The sequence below is a fragment of the Saccostrea cucullata genome, unplaced genomic scaffold, assembly GCF_032062105.1.
Source record: "Saccostrea cucullata isolate Sc308-1 unplaced genomic scaffold, CSIRO_AGI_Scuc_v1 ctg571, whole genome shotgun sequence".
NCBI classification, from domain to species: domain Eukaryota; kingdom Metazoa; phylum Mollusca; class Bivalvia; order Ostreida; family Ostreidae; genus Saccostrea; species Saccostrea cuccullata.
The window spans coordinates 259,796-280,990 of NW_026932178.1; the positions used below are offsets into that span (position 1 = coordinate 259,796).

The 21,195-nt window shown below is 35.9% G+C and overlaps 1 protein-coding gene across 1 annotated transcript in view; it reads right to left on the reverse strand.

Annotated features, from left to right (window-relative positions):
- Window positions 1-21,195, reverse strand: part of LOC134234600 (lipoxygenase homology domain-containing protein 1-like) — a 42,929-nt gene that overhangs the window by 8,128 nt on the left and 13,606 nt on the right. The window contains 32 exon segments of the mRNA XM_062716674.1: window positions 83-209; window positions 495-587; window positions 869-1,056; window positions 2,254-2,506; window positions 2,938-3,089; window positions 5,097-5,229; window positions 5,316-5,402; window positions 5,502-5,722; window positions 6,019-6,153; window positions 6,240-6,458; window positions 6,747-6,879; window positions 7,048-7,134; window positions 7,571-7,740; window positions 8,092-8,145; window positions 8,253-8,466; window positions 8,691-8,845; window positions 9,212-9,431; window positions 9,719-9,888; window positions 10,174-10,256; window positions 10,336-10,493; window positions 10,990-11,144; window positions 11,865-11,994; window positions 12,124-12,213; window positions 12,893-13,056; window positions 13,356-13,415; window positions 15,995-16,050; window positions 16,401-16,558; window positions 17,000-17,151; window positions 17,286-17,508; window positions 17,713-17,870; window positions 19,387-19,422; window positions 19,581-19,700. Of these exon segments, the coding sequence (XP_062572658.1) occupies window positions 83-209; window positions 495-587; window positions 869-1,056; window positions 2,254-2,506; window positions 2,938-3,089; window positions 5,097-5,229; window positions 5,316-5,402; window positions 5,502-5,722; window positions 6,019-6,153; window positions 6,240-6,458; window positions 6,747-6,879; window positions 7,048-7,134; window positions 7,571-7,740; window positions 8,092-8,145; window positions 8,253-8,466; window positions 8,691-8,845; window positions 9,212-9,431; window positions 9,719-9,888; window positions 10,174-10,256; window positions 10,336-10,493; window positions 10,990-11,144; window positions 11,865-11,994; window positions 12,124-12,213; window positions 12,893-13,056; window positions 13,356-13,415; window positions 15,995-16,050; window positions 16,401-16,558; window positions 17,000-17,151; window positions 17,286-17,508; window positions 17,713-17,870; window positions 19,387-19,422; window positions 19,581-19,700 (4,554 nt within the window).

A 21,195-nucleotide genomic window follows, 5' to 3' on the forward strand; every position in this document is an offset into this window, starting at 1 on the left:
TTTCTACTATCAGCATTAGCAGAAATCATAATATTTCTATTCCCACTTAATGTTTCACTAGTTACACAGACAACATGTTCACCTTGTTTGATTCCTTGTCCCATTTTGATGACGGGGAGTTCTTTTCTGATATCCCCTCCCAACTCTCCGATCCATCGGGAAAAGTCAAATTCTAGGATCTCCCCGGTGTCTTGGTCCTTCAAGGTCACCTAAAATCACAAGACATATACATGTTATTACATGAACCCGATCTCCTAAACTGGAGAAGCAAAATATTTATATTTTATTCACATGATCATCTAGGAGCTTAAGGAATCTCTGAATAAATTGCACCATAGATGAAAACTTAATTGCACTAAAGAATTTTTTACAGACTTCATTTTTAAAATGATTTTAAATTTTTATTGCTAAAGCTTGGTTTACAGTACAGACTATATTTCTTTAATTGTAAATTTGCTGAGAGTCTGACATAAATCATGCCCTAACCCTCTCACCTTCTCTACGGTCCACACTGTGTCTGGGTCCTGCTCGTAGCCGGCACTGACCCTGACCTTCTGGATCCTCCCAAGGTCACCAAAGGTCAAGTCCTGGAAGAAAAACACAGCAGACAAATAGTAACAACTTCTTTATAAAAACAATTACAAACTATGATAACACTAATCTATTTACTTTTAACATTATTAGATAAATTTTCATAGAAAACTTTCCTCCTTTTTGTAGTTTTTTTAAAGATTGTTTGTTTGTAATCTTCACACTTTCTGCTTTTCTCAAACACAACATATATATTTGATATATTAATGCTATCAATTCACAATGAAAGATCTTCAGATTAACTGTAGCTACATTATGTCAGACAGTGAATACTAACAGAGAACGTATCCGTCTGCCCTGGTAAGAAGGGTTCCCCCTGAGAGCTGATTAGTTCCACCGGCCCGTGTACGGAATCACTGCCGTAAACTGTCAGGGACACTTCCCGCGATTTACTGCTGCGATTTCTTGCCACATCAGGAAGTTGGTCAATATCTGCCGTCTTCACGGTACACATCCAGACTCCCTCTGAAATCAAATCATTACAATGCTGACCATCACAAAGTATTTCTAAATCATCAGTCAAACAAAACACTGCTACACTGATCTTTAATCATCTCCAGAATGCTCCTTAATTTTCAGTAATGTAAGTTTGCAATGTGCATGTACTTGTAATTGTCATAGAAAAACAAATTAATATATTGAGGAGAGTCATAAAAATTAAATGATCTGTATCTTTATACATGCCCGAGTTACATACTGACTTGATTTGTCTGTGTTTATTACTGATTTTTCTATTGACTACTGCCTTGATTTGTCTAGTGACTACTGATTTGTTGACTACTGATTTGATTTGTCTTTTGACTATTGACTAGGTTTGTCTAGTGACTACTGATTTGATTTGTCTGTGCAACTACTGATTTGATTTATCAAGTGAAAACTAACTAGATTTGTCTAGTGAATAATGACTTGATTTGTCTAGTGACTACTGATTTGTTGACTACTGATTTGATTTGTCTTTTGACTATTGACTAGTTTTGTCTAGTGACTACTGATTTGATTTTTCTGTGTTAACTACTGATTTGATTTATCTAGTGACTACTAACTAGATTTGTCTAGTGAATAATGACTTGATTTGTCTAGTGACTACTGATTTGTTGAATACTTACTAAAATTGTCTAGTGACTACTGATTTGTTGAAGACTGATTTGATTTGTCTTTTGACTATTGACTAGGTTTGTCTAGTGACTACTGATTCGAATTTTCAGTGTTAACTACTACTTTGATTTATCCAGTGACAACTAACTAGTGAATAATGACTTGATTTGTCTAGTGACTACTGATTTGTTGACTTCTGATTTGATTTGTCTTTTAACTATTGACTAGGTTTGTCTATTGATTATTGACTTGATTTATGTAGTGACTATTGATTAAATTTACCTGTGTTGACTACTGATTTGATTTGTCTTCTGACTATTGACTAGGTTTGTCTAGTGACTACTGATTTGATTTGTCTGTGTTAACTACTGATTTGATTTATTTAGTGACTACTGACTTGATTTGTCTATTGACTATTGACTAGATTTGTCTAGTGACTACTGATTTGATTTTCCTATGTTGAATACAGACTTGATTTGTCTACTGACTATTGACTAGATTTGTCTAGTAACTACTGACTTGATTTGTGTAGTGACTATTGACTTGATTAGTCTAGTGACTACTGACTAGATTTGCCTCTGACTGGTGGATTGCTGACCGGCATCTGACCCAGTGGACGGAGATGTCTGACCAGTTGTCGGTCCTCACAGCCCGTGTCCAGCCATTGGTTACAGGGGAAGACCTTTAGAACATTGGACAGAGTGGACTTCACCACGACCCGGTCACAGAACCAACCTCGTCCACGACCCCGTTCTGTGTGACTGACCACAACCTCCCTTAGCTTTCCAAGCTCCAGACCCCGAATCTTAAACTCATCAACCTGTAGGAAAAAGTATTTAAAATTCAGTGCTATGAATAATCTTTAATGACTTGGATTTTTTGTCTTTGAAAAAGTGTTCAAGCGCCTGCTCTAGAGTCACAAAGCAAGGAGTTGATCCTTAAGCCATGGTTTGATTCCACAGTTGGGTTTGAATCCCACTACGGGACATGGAGACCGGTCTTTTGGATGAGATCGTATAAACGGGGGTCTCATTTTTGCAGTAGGTGCTGGCATGAAAAAGATCTCTTACTGCCCAAAGGCCCTGAGTGCCGAGTATAGGACAAAAATTTGCAGCTCTCCCTTGGCAAATTTTGCATGGCCATACGAGTCAAAAATTATCAAGAGGGACCTTAATCTTTCCCCCTTCATTGAATACATTGTAAAAGGATCGACCAAAACAATTTAATGTAGAAACATAAGTTGTTTCTCACCTGTCCCTGCCTGAATGGCACCTGATTGGTTGATTTTGCCAGTAACCTTGACCCTGTATCTCCCCATTCACCAATCAGATTACACGACACATCAGCTGATGTGTCTGCCAAGTGTAGGTTACCGGTGGATACGTACAAAGTATACTCATCCTCTGTAACAGAAAGGGCATTTCAGATTGATGATACAAAAACATAAACAAGAGGCCACATCGCTCACCTGAGTAACTTGGGTGATGCAGTTCTTTACCAGATTCACATCTTGCTTTACCTATCATGCCCCACTACCCCCTTCCCTTTTACGATTTTAAAACTTTAGAATCTACACTACCCGAGGGTTCTTCCATATAAGTTTCAGGTATCCTGGCCCAGTGGTTCTTGAGAAGAAGATTTTTAAAGATTTGTTCTATATATTTCTATGTAAAATTTGGATTTCTTATTGTGGCCCCGCCCTACCCCCGGGGGTCATGATTTTAACAACTTAATATCTACACTACCCAAAGATGCTTTCACATATGTTTCAGCTTTCCTAGCCCAGGGGTTTTTGAATAGAAGATTTTTAAAGATTTATTCTATATATTTCTATGTAAAACTTGGATTCCCTATTGTGGCCCCAGCCCTACCCCCGGGGGTTATGATTTTAACAATTTAATATCCACACTATCCAAGGATACTTTAACATATGTTTCAGCTTTCTTGGCCCAGTGGTTCTTGAGAAGAAGATTTTAAGGATTTGTTCTATATATTTCTATATAAAACTTGGATTCCCTATTGTGGCCCCGCCCTACCCCTGGGGGTCATGATTTTAACAATTTTATATCTACATTACCCAAAGATGCTTCACATATGTTTCAGCTTTCCTAGCCCAGGGGTTTTTGAATAGAAGATTTTTAAAGATTTGTTCTATATATTTCTATGTAAAACTTGGATTCCCTATTGTGGCCCCAGCCCTACCCTCGGGGGTTATGATTTTAACAATTTAATATCCACACTATCCAAGGATACTTTAACATATGTTTCAGCTTTCCTGGCCCAGTGGTTCTTGAGTAGAAGATTTTAAGGATTTGTTCTATATATTTCTATATAAAACTTGGATTCCCTATTGTGGCCCCGCCCTACCCCTGGGGGTCATGATTTTAACAATTTTATATCTACATTACCCAAAGATGCTTTCACATATGTTTCAGCTTTCCTAGCCCAGGGGTTTTTGAATAGAAGATTTTTAAAGATTTGTTCTATATATTTCTATGTAAAACTTGGATTCCCTATTGTGGCCCCAGCCCTACCCCCGGGGGTTATGATTTTAACAATTTAATATCCACACTATCCAAGGATGCTTCCACATTAGTTTCAGCTTTCCTGACCCAGTGATTCTTGAGAAGAAGATTTTTTAGTGACCCCACCCTATTTTTGTCTTTTCTTGATTATCTCCCCTTGTAAGGGGACTTGGCCTTTCATTTTAACAATTTATACCTCCCTTCACCCAAGAATGCTTCGTACCAAGTTTGGTTTAAATTGGCCCATTGGTTCTTGAGAAGAAGTCAAAAATGTGAAAAGTTTACAGACAGAAGGACGGACGGACAGGCGGAAGGACGACGGACAAAATGTGATCAAAAAAGCTCACTTGAGCCTTCGGCTCAGGTGAGCTAAAAAGTTAAAATACCGTATATACTCACCTGTAAGAGGGTATTTTGGGAGTTAAATATTGGTCTAAAACTCTATGTCTGACTTATTGGCGAGTCATGAAGAAATTAGTATTTTTCTGGAGGCTAAAATGTAGTATCTTATTTGCATTTCCGACGATTATCAAAGAAAATGTATGGATATAGAAGATAATTTATGCATTCTTAGGTTATATATATGAAGTACAAGTATTTATATATTTTAATAATTTTATTTGTATATTAAGTGAGCATTGCCTTTTTTAAAATAATTTAAGATTGAATATCAGTGTCATTTCGAAAAAAAAATTAATTGAAACCAGGTTAAAATATCAAGGGATTTACATGAAATTGTCATCAGATTTTGGCAAAAAAATGTACCGACTTATAAGCGAGTCAATAACTTAAAAAAATACAACCGACTTCTAGGTAGACCGACTCATAAGCAAGTATATATGGTAGATTTTTAAGGGATTTAGAGTTGGAGATTTCCAAGATTACCTTGCAGAGGGGCGAGATCAGGTCGAATGGCAGGAAGTTCCACCAGCCCTGTAGGATTGTCTGTCGTGGGCTCTATCAGTTTGTTGTGAGTGAACATAAACTGCTGTTTTGTGTCAGCATCTTTCAACTTTAACTATAAAACAAGCGTAAAAATCAAACCAACATTTTTTTTAAAAGCACTGCATATCATACCTCTTAGCTACAAAAGAAAATACTTACTTTATTGAGGAACCATGGAGTACCAGTAAAATCTCCACCATAGTATAAATGAACCTTGAATATTGCACCAATGTCCCCTACATTTAACTGCAAATAAAAGGGGTCATATTAGAAGTCATAATAATCATACATAAGTACATAAGACTTGTGTAGGGAGACAATGATCCACCTCTGAGAAGAGCTTACATCAGAGATAATAAGAGCACCAGGTGAAAGCTTTTCCTTGCTGTTGATGTGATAGGGGGTGGAGTGACCTTTGACCCCGTACACCACTAGGAAGATGTCATCCTCTGTTCCGTTTTTTCCACACTCCACCAGGATTCGCCAGCGACCCTTAGAGACAAGTGGAGAGATATCACCGTAGAAACGCTCAACCACCTTACTGGGTACTTCACACGGCTGTACAGCTGCAGAGAAATAATAACAGTTCAGTTACATAGAGCGTTCAAGCGTCTATAAGCACTAGCCCAATTATTTTTTTTTTTCCTGTTTGAGAGAGATTTGCCTCTTGAACATTGAGGTTGTGGTCAGTCACACTAAGAATAATATGATTACTGACAGGGGTTTAATTTACGAGAGATACTTTACAAGTTATTTAATAATTACATGTACTGACTGAAGGTAATTTCTTGACTCCTGACAGATTTGGAAGATAATATGTTGACTACTCTATAATTCTGAGAGGAATTTTTTTTTACCCTACCTTCAGCTGGGAATTCCTGGGATACTTTGCTGCCCCCAGGCAACAAATCAAACAGAAAATGGCAGTTGAACACAGTCTGATAAATTGCTGTGGGTTTCTCAAAAATCCTCACTCTATCCACTGACCAACTCGTTCCTGGAGGAAATTAAAATGACATCAAAAATTTCATTCAGATTTGTAAATTTAAGGACAGAAAGACAATTATTATACATGTTGTTAACCTCGACTTTCAAAGTGGAGCTGGATTTTTTTGAGAGCACCGAGATTAATCGACTCGATAATGAAGGAGGCCTCCTCTCCCGGTTTCCATGGTGATTTCCCGCTCAGTCTCCTCTCTCCAGTGTCACCATACTCTCCCTGGATATTAATGCTGACCTGACCTTCACTGGCTCCAGGGTCAGAGGTCAAGGAGGTCTGCACCAAAATCACGTACTGACAAACTGCAAACCCAAAACAGATAATTGTGTATTCAGAAAGTCAAAACTTTTACAAATTTACCATGGGAATATTATAGTAAAACTGAATGCTTTAACATTTGATTCCTGTGCCCTGTAATGTACCTTTGGAGGGGCGTGATAATTATAATTAAATTGAATGCGTTAACATTTGATCTTTGTGCTGTGTGACAGTTACCTGGGAGGGGCATGTCCTCGGGGTGATCTATCTTACGTTTACGGGATGATCTATCTTACCTGGGAGGGTCATGTCCCCGGGGTGATCTATCTTACCTGGGAGGGGCATGTCCCCGGGGTGATCTATGGAGAACTCCCTGACAACCTGACCGTCCTCCTCATCAACAGAGAACCACCGGTTTATAAAAATCTTGTGGTGCTCATTTGTATCCACGTCAGTCATCTCCACCTAATAAAGATAAACTTCTAATTAGACTAATCATTTCAAATTTAATATTTTACAAGGACTTTTGGCTTAAGTATTCAACTTGGTCAGGATAAACTTCTACTTGATCCAGAGTTGAACTTTTTCAGATATAAATGTCTAAGTTGTACTTTAATATCAAAGAGAACTGACCCAGTCAACATGCCAGGAGGGCGAGTCATTCTTGTTGTTGTGTTCGAGTCGGATCTTCAGCAAATCTCCAACGTCACCAAAGTCTACCTGCTCAAGTAACGCAGATAATTAATTCATGAAATATAACACAAAAATAGTAACAAAGTCCTAAAAAATTGCCTGCTCAAGAAACACAGATAATTAATTAATAAAATAATGCAGATAATAAATTCATAAAATATTCCAGATACATAATGTGACAATTTTTCTGAAAAAGAGGCGGACATTTCGTGACGGCGGACATAACGTGACAGCGGACAAAACATGACTCAACAACAGTCACAAAGTCCCCATTTATCTACATGCTCAACCAAAGCATTTATTGATTTATAAAGTAATACAAATATAGTCACAATGTCCTCAATATCTTTCTGCTGAATCAACAGAGGTGATAAAGTCATAAAATCTGGTTCTTATAAGTCATTTTTTTTCAATATTTTGCAGCAATATATCTTTTTTAATATGAATTAGTACATGTACTTACATTAAATTCTGAGACAGCCCCTGGAGTGAATTCACGCTGATCTGGTTGGCCTGACCCCAGCGGCTGCTTTTGAGACTGTCCCTTTGTACCAAATGCCGTCAGATACACCTGAGCTCCTGTCCCAGAATCCTTCTCTTCACTGGTCTTCACTGTCACTGACCATTTACCCTCTACAAATTCAAAAAGTCTAGGCTACAGAAAACTATGGAACATAATACAAGTCTTTATTATGCAAACCGAGTTTTTATCTGTAATTGATGAAATATGCCTTTTTTTGACAAACAATTTGAATTTTCTTGAAAGCATCCTTTTATCTTTCTTTATTTAGACGGTTACTTTAAATGGCCATAGTATATCATTTCCTAACTGTCTTCATCTAACTGGTATCACAAAACGTTGTAGAATAATGTATGTATATGACTTTCTAGTAGTTGGAATCTTTTATAATGCATACCGGTATTTATATAATTTACTTCATTTTTGCATGGAATCTGTAAAAGATTTACTTTTCAGTAACTTACTTGATTTCTTCTTTAAATCTCTTTGTGGGGGTCTCTTTGCTGGATCTCTCTTTTCTAAAACAATAAAAAGTTTCATGTTCAAATGCCTGTTTCTCCATCTCATATGTACAGAAAATACTTTGCATGAGGGTTTTGCTGCTGGTGCCTGTGTTGTTACTAACCTAGCATTGGTAAGACCCTCCATGTTCTTTTGTCCCCTTCTCTCTCGTCCAGCCAGGACTGACATGGAAACACGTACTGGACGTCAGGACTGGACTTCTCCGTGACCTTGACATCCTCTATGTACACCCCAGCGCCGTGACCTTTACTGTCGTGACCTATTTGTACTTGACTGAGTTGACCAAGAGAAACTGCCTCAAACAGGAATCTGTCAACCTGGTGGAGAGAGTTGTTTTAAAAGTTTAAAATCAATAATTTTGTAGTTGTCAGATACAAGTATTAGAGTTTTATATGTTTTTGTAATGATCAGATTCAATTCATCTTTAATTTAGTTTAATTTAGAACCTCTCCCTGCTGAAATCTATTCACATTATGTATGAGAGTGAACATTAACCTATGACCCTGGTGAATGATTTGTACTTGACCACACCAGACCCTACCTTTCCCCGCTGGAATTTGTCCCCGTCCTGGAGGGAGTGATACAATTTCCGTCGTCCGGTGTCCCCTTTATCTCCAAATATAGTAACAAAGATGTCCGCATCTGTCTCTGCTGCCCAGTGATTCCCAGTGGTAACCTCCACTTCAAACTGCTGAACTAAAAATAGACATTAGATCATAACCTCCAATTCAAACTGCTGAACTAAAAATAGACATTAGATCATAACCTCCACTTCAATTTGCTGAACTAAAAATAGAGAAGGTCATAACCTCCACTTCAAACTGTTTAACTAAAAAAATAGACCAGAAAAATGGAAACCTATCTAAAATAAGATCTTTTTTTAGAAGTGAAGATGGTGAAAATATAAAATATTACTGCATAATCTCACAGAATGTATACATAGACGGTATTCAATGTTTTGGAAGCCGAATTACTGTTCAATTACAATAGACTTGAGTATAACAGTATTTTTTGGCATGTTTTCTCTAGTGCAAATCATGAGTGAAAAAGGTTGTCCCGTACCTTGTGGTGGTGGTTTGTTTTTGTGGATGATTGGGAACTCCCGTGTGAGATCAAAGTCGTCTTTTTCTCTGGAGAGCCAGCGATCACACCGGACAATAAACACCTCGCTGGTGTCCAGGTCCTGTAGCTTGAGTTCCTCGAGGTGCCACGCCTTCCACGTGTGGAGATCCTCTCTACTCACTCGAATCTTATACAGGTCACCTATATCACCCACATTGATCTGAAGTGAAACAAAATTCATATAATATTATGTATTCTTTTAAGAAACTACACGCTCAACAAGATCCTGTGATTCCTTGATTGGCAAATCATTATTAGTTTAAAAATTATCTTTGAACAAAAACATTCATATGCGTTGACAGCAAAATGAAAGTGGGGGGAGGCTAAACTAACAAAAAAAGAAAAAAACAAAATTTTTATTGCCTATATTATGTATATAATTGAGGAAAAAAATCTTTGTGATACAGTTTGTGTTTACACTAAAAGCATATTAATGAAGCCCCTTACAGTGAAGCTGTCAATGTTCCCTGGCTCAAACAGTTTATCCCCGGGGCTGGGGGCAGTCAGGGTGATATCCTCACTTCTCCCGTTCTCTCCATATACGGTCAGGTCCACCTTACCCCCACCAGCAGGGGACGAGTCCTCACTGGTCTTCACCGACAGACTGAACTCTCCTCCTGCAAGTAGAACAGGGCAAAATACATATTCAGACAAAAAATAGGTCTATAGGACATGAATGCCTTCACCAGGGAACATTTGAAATGCAACATAAAAATTTGGTTTAGTGTATAAAGTTTAATGAACATTTTGCATTTTTTTCTGTAAAACTGAGTCAAATATTTAAAACCCTTCAAAACTCAGTTTTTATTTGCCAATTAAATCTCTCTAGACAATCGAGGTATCCTCCGACGCGGGAATTATTCCTTAAATAATTTTGACCCATAAAGAAGACAAAAACTTACTGGATTTAGTAGCTTTCTCTGTGAACCAGCCTGGAGTCAACTCCACCTCACATTTACCATCTCCCTCTGTCTCCGACAACCACCTACAGATATAACACACGGTTTAGTAAACACCTAAACGTTTACTGATCAAAGTAAATCTACCTGTATAGGCCTGCCTACCTGTCACAGGTGAATCTGTAGTCCTTGTCTGGTTTTTCTTCTGACCTTATGATGACCTTGTCCAGATACCAGGACGGGTCCGAGCCTTTCTTGTCGTGACCAATCACAATGCGGTCCACTTCATCCAGGGACACCGCCTCCAACTCAAAGATGTCATGCTGAAATACAGGTAACGTACACTACTTTAAAACACAGATGATCCTTCGAGCAAGAAAATCTACAGAAAAGGTCAATATTGATGTCTCCAAAGCTAAAAGATTTTTTAGGACTATTAGAAGATTGAAGCATTGAACAAGGAGTAAATCTTCTGTATTTAACAGTTTAACTTCTCTGTTCTGAGACTGAATCTTGTTGATGTTTGTTTGTTTTTATGTTGTTTAATGTCCCTTTCAAGAATTTTTCAATCATATGGAGAAGCCACCACTTGCCGGTGGAGGGCTGCAAAATTCTGTCCTATACTTGTCACTCAGGGCCATTGAGCAGTGACGGATTACATTAATTTCTCATAATATATAAATCTGATGATTACAATGTGCAATATACCTGACTGTATCTGTGATGTTTTTTTTTAAAGTTTATATTGGGTAAACAGAAAATGTCTATAACTTTTTACATAGAAAGAGATACAGACTTTCTAAGACTTAGAATACTCACTGCCCCTTTCTGGAATGGGTCATTAGATGTTTTGGACTTGAACAGTTTGCGTTTGCCTGTGTCACCACGTCTCCCATAAATACAGATAAAGACGCCGGCGGTGGTGCTGGCTGCCTCCTCTGACCCTGTGTATACCTCCACCGTGTAAGTCACCACTGTTACAAAGAAACCACAAACTGATGAATCTGTCCTATGACTACACTATACATAGTCTTCGCTGTTCAGTTTTCCTTGGTAACAAATTTAGATGCACACAATTAATTTGAAATAATATTTGAGCTTGTTCTATATTTAAACCAGTGTTCAGAAACAGGGGTGCACAATTTTGATTTGGAACTGAATCCTATTGATAAGACTGTACCAAAGTCAACATGACTCATTGTATTAATTTCATATCAAATCAAGAGTTATTTCCCTTTTAAAGATTTTTTTCTGCACATAAAACATACTAATATTTAAATCATGAAATATACAGCGAAGTGATTTTCATTCCCATTAACTTTAAAAAAAAATGTGAAAACTGAACAGATATAATGATAAGATTTGGCCTTCATTCTAGTTTTTTTTTAAATTTAATTCATGAAATTAACACCCAAGTCCATAGAGTTAAGTATAGTTAAGTATAGAGAACTGAAATGTTCACAACATGCTACAGTAAAACTTGTCTAGTACATACATGGATATTGCAAATTCACAGATAGAGCGAAGTTATCTTGGATCCCTAGTTATATATATTTAACACATTCCTTGTACGGATATAAAGAATTACGGATATAGAGAAATAGTTTAATAGGTCCCAGTGAGTTCATTATAACTGAGTTTTACTGTAACGATTGTGGTATCATTTTATAAAAGACCTATAAAAATCATCTCACCTGGTAAAACTTTTCCAATCTGGGAGATTGCGAATTCTCTCCACACATCACCGTCGTCATGGGAACGAGACAGCCACCTGTTGACCTCAATATTGAACTCGTCGCCGTTAGAGCAGTCCTGAAGCTTCAGCTGTAAAAATCAGTGGAAGATTGTCAAACATTTATTAGGTGTTCATGATAAAGTAATAATTATTAATCTACATCATGAAACAGTTTGAGGATTTCTGAGAATCTGAACAAAAGGAAATTGTATTCTAACCCTCTCTAAAAACCATCCACTCCCAGGGTAGGCCTCATTGTGTCCAATCCGGATTTTGTATACCTCCCCTGCACCACTGCCAAATGACATCTACAATTATAAACAAATAGCAGAATACCGAGATATAAAACATGTAAAAATGATTTTAAAATGCCATGCTATGAATGAAGCACTTGAAATGGCACTTAAGAAATGTTCACTAGGCCCTACATGTTATTTTTTCAGATCATGCAGAAATTGAGCCCCTATCTGATTTGATGCTGTAAATTTGCCTCAAATAACTTGACATTTTTTCTATCGTTTTAAAGAATTTATATAAAGAAGAAAGAAAGCTCATAAAATATTTTTTTTTACACTTTTTTTAATTTTGTTAATGTGACCTATAACTTACCAAAGTGACCATGGTTTAAAAACCATGGATTTAATGCTTTTTCTGCTTGTGACCTTGACTTTCCCAAAAGGATCTTATATTAAAGTTAAGACTTACTTTTTGCTCATAAAAAATTTTTTTTTTTTCGAAGTCCAACAAAAATTTTTATACTTTTTCTATCAGTGACCTTCCTAGTGTGACTAATGGTCAGAATATTTTCTGCCAGTGACCTTGAAATTATCAGTCTGAGAATGATTTTGGGATAAGGTCATGACACTCTCTCTGGTCATACAAAGATCTTCATTCAAAGTATAAGCAAAGCCTTCCAATGATTCTCAATTACAAAGTTATTGCCCAGACAGACAGACAAACAAGGTGATTCCTACCAACCCTTAGTACCTTAATTATGTCTGTCGTTCCAGCCCTGAAGAAGCCATCTTTTCCATTCCCAAGCTTCAGTGGTCCAGCACTTCCATTGGTTCCATAGGCATACAAGAACACCATGTTACTGGTCGCCATGGATTCCTCCTTGCCAGTGGTGATCCAAATCTTCCAGTCTCCCTCTGAAGAAAAACATTCAGCTTTGATTCCATTTCACTAATAATAGATATATATACTGAGACACACACAAGAGGCCTGAGGGCCTTGACAGCCACCTCTCAGAGATTGTGAAGCCTACACTTGAATTTGATAATTGATATCATTCTGATTTCAAAATGTCTATATTTAGCCTACACTTGATGTCATTCTGAGTCTATTCTTATTTTATCTTTGTCAAAGTGTCTTTTACAGCCTACCCTTGATGGTATTTTATACTACCTATCATGGTGATTAGATTTCATGATGTCTATTTTTAGCCTACCTTTGATGGTATTTTCTTCATCCTCTTCTATAATGGTGTCCACCTGGACAGGTAAAACCTCTAAAAATAGACATAACTCTATTTCAGATGACTAAAATAGACGTAACTCTATTTCAAACTACTAAAACACATGAACATTGACGTTTCTAATTTATTTCAAATTACTGAAAACCAATAAAACTCCTCATGTTCTTTAATGCAAACCTATGAGAAATGTCATTCAAAAAGGATATGTCGAATCTTCAGTTAATTAAATTACTTTATTCTTAAATATAATTTTATAATCAATTAATTTTTTTTATTCATTTCAAATGTTGAACACTTCTTCCTTTGAGAAATAAAAGTCAAAGTTTTTCTTTTCTCTTTGACATAATTTAATGATTAATTTGTGTTATATAAATAGGTACTATAAGTTTCAAATGTCTGATTCCATGCTGAACAATCAATACTGAAAATATTAAAATGAAAAAAATATCTATTCCTAATTACTACCATATATTTTTAAACAATAAAATCATTTCAAATATAATAAAATTTTGTCTGAGTGTTCAAGTCTTCAGAAATTATATCCTACTATACATGTATATGCAAAATAAAAAAAATATACCTGCATGGCTACTTCCAAATCCAACATATTTAAACTGAGAACAAAAACATCAAACTAACCAAGACAAAATCAATGTCATTCACTTTAAAGCAGATACCAGATACCACCACCAGTTGCCGTGACAACATGTACACAACATTCATGTTTGACACGCAGCTATCGTGCTCCACCGTATAGTGGAAAGAAAAATAAAAATCACAACAATAGCTAAACAAAAACCACCATACACTGCTAATATTTATATAATATACTTACTCTAGCAAGTATGCACTTGGTTATAAATGATTTACATTCAAAAGCCTGGGAATTAAGCTTTATTTACAATATATTCAATATTTTGCAAAGGCATTTTTATATGTGATTTTAAAGCACCTCAGACATTTTTTAATTTCAGTATATCTTAAGAGTACAAAGACTGCATTGTCATAAAAATCCCAGAAAGTTTAACTTTTGGTGTGTCCTGTTCAACATATGACTGTGTTGGTTAACTATCGATGGTTAAATTAAGATACTGTTTCCAGTTACTCTGTTCTGTGAACGGATGGCCATGTTAATTATATATTGTGTGACAAGACGTTGAAGGCACTGTATCAAAACATCCAGTCTTGCAGGAGTCTGATGCAGGATTTTGTTAAATTTTCCAGCAACACAGGTTAGATCTCACAAGTGAGGGTTAATATGAACATGTACGTGTGTTGGATGTATCTGGTAAATCATACAATGTTTAGAGTTAGTTGTTAAAAGTCTTACCCTTGATATCAGAATATCTAATGAAGGGGGCAGGTTCTGGTAAAATGGATAAAACACACATCAGATCAAGATTGTCCACATTTATTATCAAATCATGTAGTACATAGGATTCGTTGTCTAATGGAGGTCAAATTGACAATTCATTCTCCACAACATTAACTAGCATGAAAGGTGGGGGAAATGTACAAAACTGAATATTCACTGGAAACGTCACAGAATTGATTGTTATAGACAGTAAAATTTAATTTAAAACAAATTTAAGCATCTAAAAAAATTAAAGACACCTGGTTTAAATCAATTATTTTCAAAAAAAAAAAAATGAAAGAAATTTATTATTACATATATATTAAAAACCTTTGATCACTTAAACAGTTAATATATTGTTAAAATATTATATGGCACATTTAATATATATTTAAAGGCCCCAAGATACTTTAATGTATTTGGCAAAATCTTCTCCCCAAGAGTTATATATGAATATATATTTTGAGTATTATACACTACATAATGAAATATGGTACACACAGGTTATACAAAGCATCATGCACTCAATGAGTATTGTTATAAATATAACATGCTTTCTCTGTCTTGTTTGTATTAACATAAAATTAAAATTCATCCATGTCATTTATATTAGTGAGTAATATACAATTTCATGCATGCAACACAATACTATGTTAGGGATGTTACAATGTTATAAGTATGATCTGAAATCAAACAAGCATGAATCCTGAGATGAAACAAATCTAGTGTCTGAACACATGCCCTTATATTAAATTGTCTATCATTTTTTATTTTTCTGAAAACTGTCAGGTAGCTTAGATGAGAAGTATTCTTGACAATATTTTACAATCCTTGGAGAAAAACTTATTGCTACTCTTTATTTTTCTTTTTTATAATTACAAGAATATTCTAAAATAATTTACTTAAAAAAATTCAAGGCAAATAAATTTCTCAAGAAAAATATAGTTTGGATTGTGTAGAGTTATCTCCCTTTATCATTTGCATGCGATAAAAATAACAAACTTCTGTTTTTATAGAGTAAATAGTACCTACTTTGTTCTGTTAATCGGAAGCTGCAACCTATTATCTACAGACCTATACTATCAGATTGTCTCCCCTTACACCAGAAATAATATCACAGAAAATTAACAAATCACAGGGTAAACCATAGCACCATATGATAATGTCTAAAGGCTATGGGAGGATAAGAGGGGGAAGCTCCCCCCACTGGCAAGGTTAAGGTTAGGAAGCCAGAGGTCAGGGGTCACCCATCACCTACCCTTGACAGCCAGGGTTCGCTCGATGCGCCGGTCTTCTTTATTGACATCTAGCCACCTGCAAAATATTTAGTATAGCATTAAAACATCATATCTAGCAAATATATACATGTAATTCCATTACTTCAATGTAAAAATGTGAATAACTTCCAAATTTTATTTATCATTTCAAGACTCTGTGACAATGTTACTTTAATGCAATAGTCTGTTTGAAAGCTAGGATTTCTATATTAATTTTACAAAATTCATATCCCAGTTTAATTATTATCAGCACTTCATATTCAAAATGTATTCATGAACCAGTGTTTACTATTTGTACTGCCTGATCTCTTACTATTGGTATACACTGTTTTATAAGTATTGTTTACTTTAGGTGTTGTGTATTAGTAATGGGTGACTCATTCTTACTTTTCACACGGGAAGATGTATTCCTCTTTTGATTCCTCACTTTCCCTTACTGTGATTCGGTCTAAGAACCAACCCTGGTCACTTCCTGTCCCATCATGTCCCACAATGCACTTCTCCAGCTTCCCTAACGACACAGCCTCAATCTCAAAAATGTCCACCTGTAAACAAAGTTAATCATTAATGAAGTGGATATTGTCAAAATTCAAAATACCAACAAGAAAAATTTACATAAGAAAAATCTGCCATGATTTAGAGAGGCCTAGAGATTTAAATCCACCAGGTTTGATTGATGCACTGATATTTTTTTAAGAGTGTCTAGTTATACATGCCCACCCCTAAATTTAAAGTTATACCTGCCCACTCTTAGACTTATTAGTTAAACCTACCTACTCCTAAACTTATAGTTATACCGGACAACTCCTAGCTTAGTTTTATACCTGCCTACTTCTGAATTCAGTTATACATGCCCACTTCTGAACTACCTTATACCTGCCCACTCCTTAACTTATAGTTAAACCTACTTACTCCTATATTAACGTTTATATCTGCCCGCTCCTAAATTTCTAGTTATACCTGCCTACTTCTGAATTCAGTTATACCTGTCCACTCCTGAACTTGTTGGTGTTGTTTGAGTTAAGAAGGACCCTTTTCCCTGTGTCTCCCTTCTCTCCATAAATATTCAGATAAACCTCAGCATTGGTTTCCGCTTCATCCACGTCACCGGTGTGTACCAGGACATAGTACTTAAAAACTGAAAGCAGAAACACATTCAGTATAAACGTAACCGCTACATTTTGTTCTAAATCAAGATTTTTTAATCAATGCTACAAAACATATTCCACTGCAGAAATCAACAAACACAAATATTGGATAAACTCGGGTTACCTGGAGGAGTTTCCTCCCCTGGCCAGACAGCAGGAAGTTCCCTCATGATCTCCATATCCTCATGTTCCCGTGACAACCAGCGGTTAAACGTGAAGACGAATGTCTGCTCCGTGACCACATTCGTTAGTCTAACCTCGTTAACTTTCCAGGACGGCTTCTTTGATGAGGATTTTGGCAGTAGCTCAAGTCGAATTTTGTAAAACTTTCCAACCTTAAGAGTGGACTGAAAAGAAAACAAAGGAATATCACTGTGTGTTAGTCGACAAAATACATAAGTGTTAAATGCAAAACCATATAAACTGTTAAAAAATCTCTTTTTTAAAAACCTCTTCAAAATTCAAAAGTAAGTTTTTCCAAGCATGTGTATTTTAAATGACATTTAAATATGTCACATTTTGGCTGGTAGCTGTGTGCTATGGAAACACACCCTGAATCCATCTTCGTTGTTAGGCTGGAAGATCTCTCTCCCTGGCGGCGCCTCTAATCGGATTCCTCCCGAACTACCGCTATCTCCGTAGGCCACCAGCGCCACATCAGCGTTCATCAACTGCTCAATGGTGGACACATGGATGTTCCAGTCATCCTCTGTCAAAAAGCAGGGCAGAAAAAAGTAAATAGAAGTGTACATATATAACAACTAGGTACAGTATTAATGGATGTAACAGTTAATGCTGCAACTTGTGTCTTCAGGTTCATATTCCTTGTCTTAGGGTCAATAATTTATCCTAGGAACTCTTTTACAGCTTTTTACTTTTAGGATTACTTTTTCTCTGAAGCTTAAATGAAGACTTAATAGCTTTAAAGTTTAAACCAATGTAAAATGTAGCTTTACAATGTAGATATATAATTTTCTTGAAAGTTCTCAATATTAACCTCTTGCAAAATCTATAATTTATGCTTCACAATTTTATGAGTTGATGGATTTAAGTTTTTACTGTTAGAAGAATGTTCATTCTCCACTCATTTACTCCAAAACAGTAAACAGGTCAGACAAACAATTGGTAACAATGGTTTCTGTAACATTTAACTTGTCATCTTGTTTTGTAATACAACTTTTATTAGTTAAATTTTAAAAGAGTGCAAGTCCTCTTTAATTTTCAAACTGAGATGGAGTATATAAGTCATTGACAAAAAAATTATGCAACAAAGCAGTTGAAATGAAAAGTGATCAAAAGCAATATGTTTACATGATTTAAAAAGATTCAAACCAAAGAAACAACATATAGCACTGATACAGGCACTTAATAAAGCTCTTTCTCAAGTCAGACACAAACACAGGAGCACAATACAAAATATTACACTCAGTCTAATAAAGATAGAAATGCTAAAGGTCGGAGACTGATTTTTGAGGTCAAGGTCACAAAGGGGTGTGTACAACTGAGAAACAAGGGATGGAGGGAGAGTGAAGGGAAGCAGGGAGAGTGTTAGAGGTTTGAGTGACTTATTACCTCAAGATGTTACTAAAACAAAACAAAAATCTAACCTGTTATTACAACTTATTTCTGATTTATAAGCCTGACAAACTGACATAAACTCACATCCATCAAACTCAAAACTATTACAGGAAACTAAGGGAGATAAGCCTGGTCAGGAAAAACCCTCTAAAACAGTATGCTTTAACATAAGGTATGGTTTCTGAGGACTTCTTTCTTCTACATTTTTTTTTTTTTTTAAATCATCCAGATGAAGAAGAAAAAAAAAGCCTGCATTCAAATCATTTAAATCTTATCCTCGAAAATAGAACCCAAATTATAGAACACTAGCAAATGGCATGTGCTTCTTTTCCTCTGTTAAAAAAACAGCTTTTAAGATGCAATAATAACTAAAGAATTCTAATGAAGCATCAGCTCAAGGTGGATATACATGATGTTTGGTCAGTGTAAATCATGAGTGCTGAAATTTAATCCTATAACTGCAGCAATAAGAATATTGGGTAGACAATGTGATTTTAGTATCTATATATATATTTGGGAATTAATAAAATCATAAACATGATAAATGTGCATCTGTCAATATCGATGACTCACAGGGTTATTTGATAACACTGGTTAGGACATTTCAGCAGCAAAGCAGGGTGGGTTACTGAATACCCCATACTTACCCCCAACTCGATATTGAGCGTCCTCAGTCAAAAACACTGCAAGGTCAGGAGATCAACATTAATGAGAAATGGGGGTGTCAGTAAAACATGGATAATTAATGTGGGGGGACTAAACATGTTTAATTGAAGTATTTAACAACAATATTAAAGGGAAGTTTCTGAGATTTCTGTCTCCAGCGTGATTTAGTACAGACCTGCGTGACCCGGTTTGATCGGCTGTGGCGTCGCTATCAGAGGAGATTCCGCTATCGCTGGCTCCATTTCTTCCTCCTCTTCCTCCACTTCAGCAATGCTAGGCGTCTTCCTCGCTCCCCCTGTATATCAAGAGGATCAATCAAACATAAATTACTTTCATTATGTTTAAATGACTATATTTCGTGTATATTTTATGCGAAAGCAAGGGAAGGAATGAAAGACTTTTTTAATTCCCAATAGCATTTTGGTGGTGAATATCAATACTGCATAAAAATTCGGAGTACTGTATACATGGAAATGTTTGCCCCCGTTTTATTTTCGCCTTTTTCGCCCTCTTCTTGAATTGGCAAATATAAGACGGAGCGAATTGAAATTACACAGCATAATTTCTTAAACAGAACTATGACTGGCGGAATTTAAAATGGGGCAAAACTGTTCGCAAGTGCAAAAGGGCGAAAATAACACAGGGTGAAAAAAACCCTGTATAGAGTATACTGTAAATGTATTATATTTAGCATGTATGATATTTGCCGGGAATTGGATTTTGAACAAGTTAGTGTGGATTTGATTTAGCGCATATCTTAAAGCAATATGAGCTGCATGTTTGAGAATTTTATTTTGCTGGTAAAATGTGTTATTATGATTAATCTTTATGTAATCTAAACCCTTATGATCAATAAAACCAAAATAAAGTTTAAAATTGTTTCAGAAGAAATATTTCTGTACAGCCAAATATACAGTACTATATAAGAAATCATTATTGTACAGGACGACAATAATTCAATTTTGCTTCTATCAAAGGGTATAGAGAGTTCTTTCATAGCAAATATGAACAACAGAAGTTTTTAAATGTTCTATTTTTCTGTCATTGAAATAGTTAATTACAAATTTGCAAGATTTTTTTCCAATGTCAAACATGCAGCTCATATTGCTTTAATGTTCTTCTTTATAGATATATGTGTGAGACATTTAGCACTGTACTTGAATTAGCGGATATTGCTTTCTGCCAAAAACGCTAAAAAGAATACACCGCCAAATGTAATACGTCCCGTACCAAACATTCTAACAAATGCTCATGAGCAGCTCATGAGACTCACATGAGAATCAAGTAAGAATTGCATGCAAATTAGGTAGAATTGGATTTTGCTCATGTGCAGATTGTTAGTCTTTGTTAGGGAGGAAAATACTAACCAAAATGCACATGTGCACCCTAACCCTAACCCTAACCCTGTCCCCCACTGTTACTTAAGGTGGGGCAGTATCCAATGAGGAGAGCCAGTTAGTACTATATAGTGTACAATTGACAGCCTCTGTGCGGTATTCTATGAATTACATGTCTTTAAGTTGCTAATTAAATATTGATGCATATGATTTTTCTATTGACTGGCTTTTCATGACCAACAGAACCTTGAAAACATACTAACTTATTATAACTTTAAATTTTTTGCAGATAAAAGTTGGAATCAAAGGATCTGCAGATTAATCATGGACCCTAGCTGATCTTGCAAACATGATGGAGTTCTGATGTTGGCACTCATTTAAAGGAAAAAAAAAAGGAAATGCAAGGAAAGGAATGGAACAGGATGAATATTTTTTAAACCCAAGTATGACTGC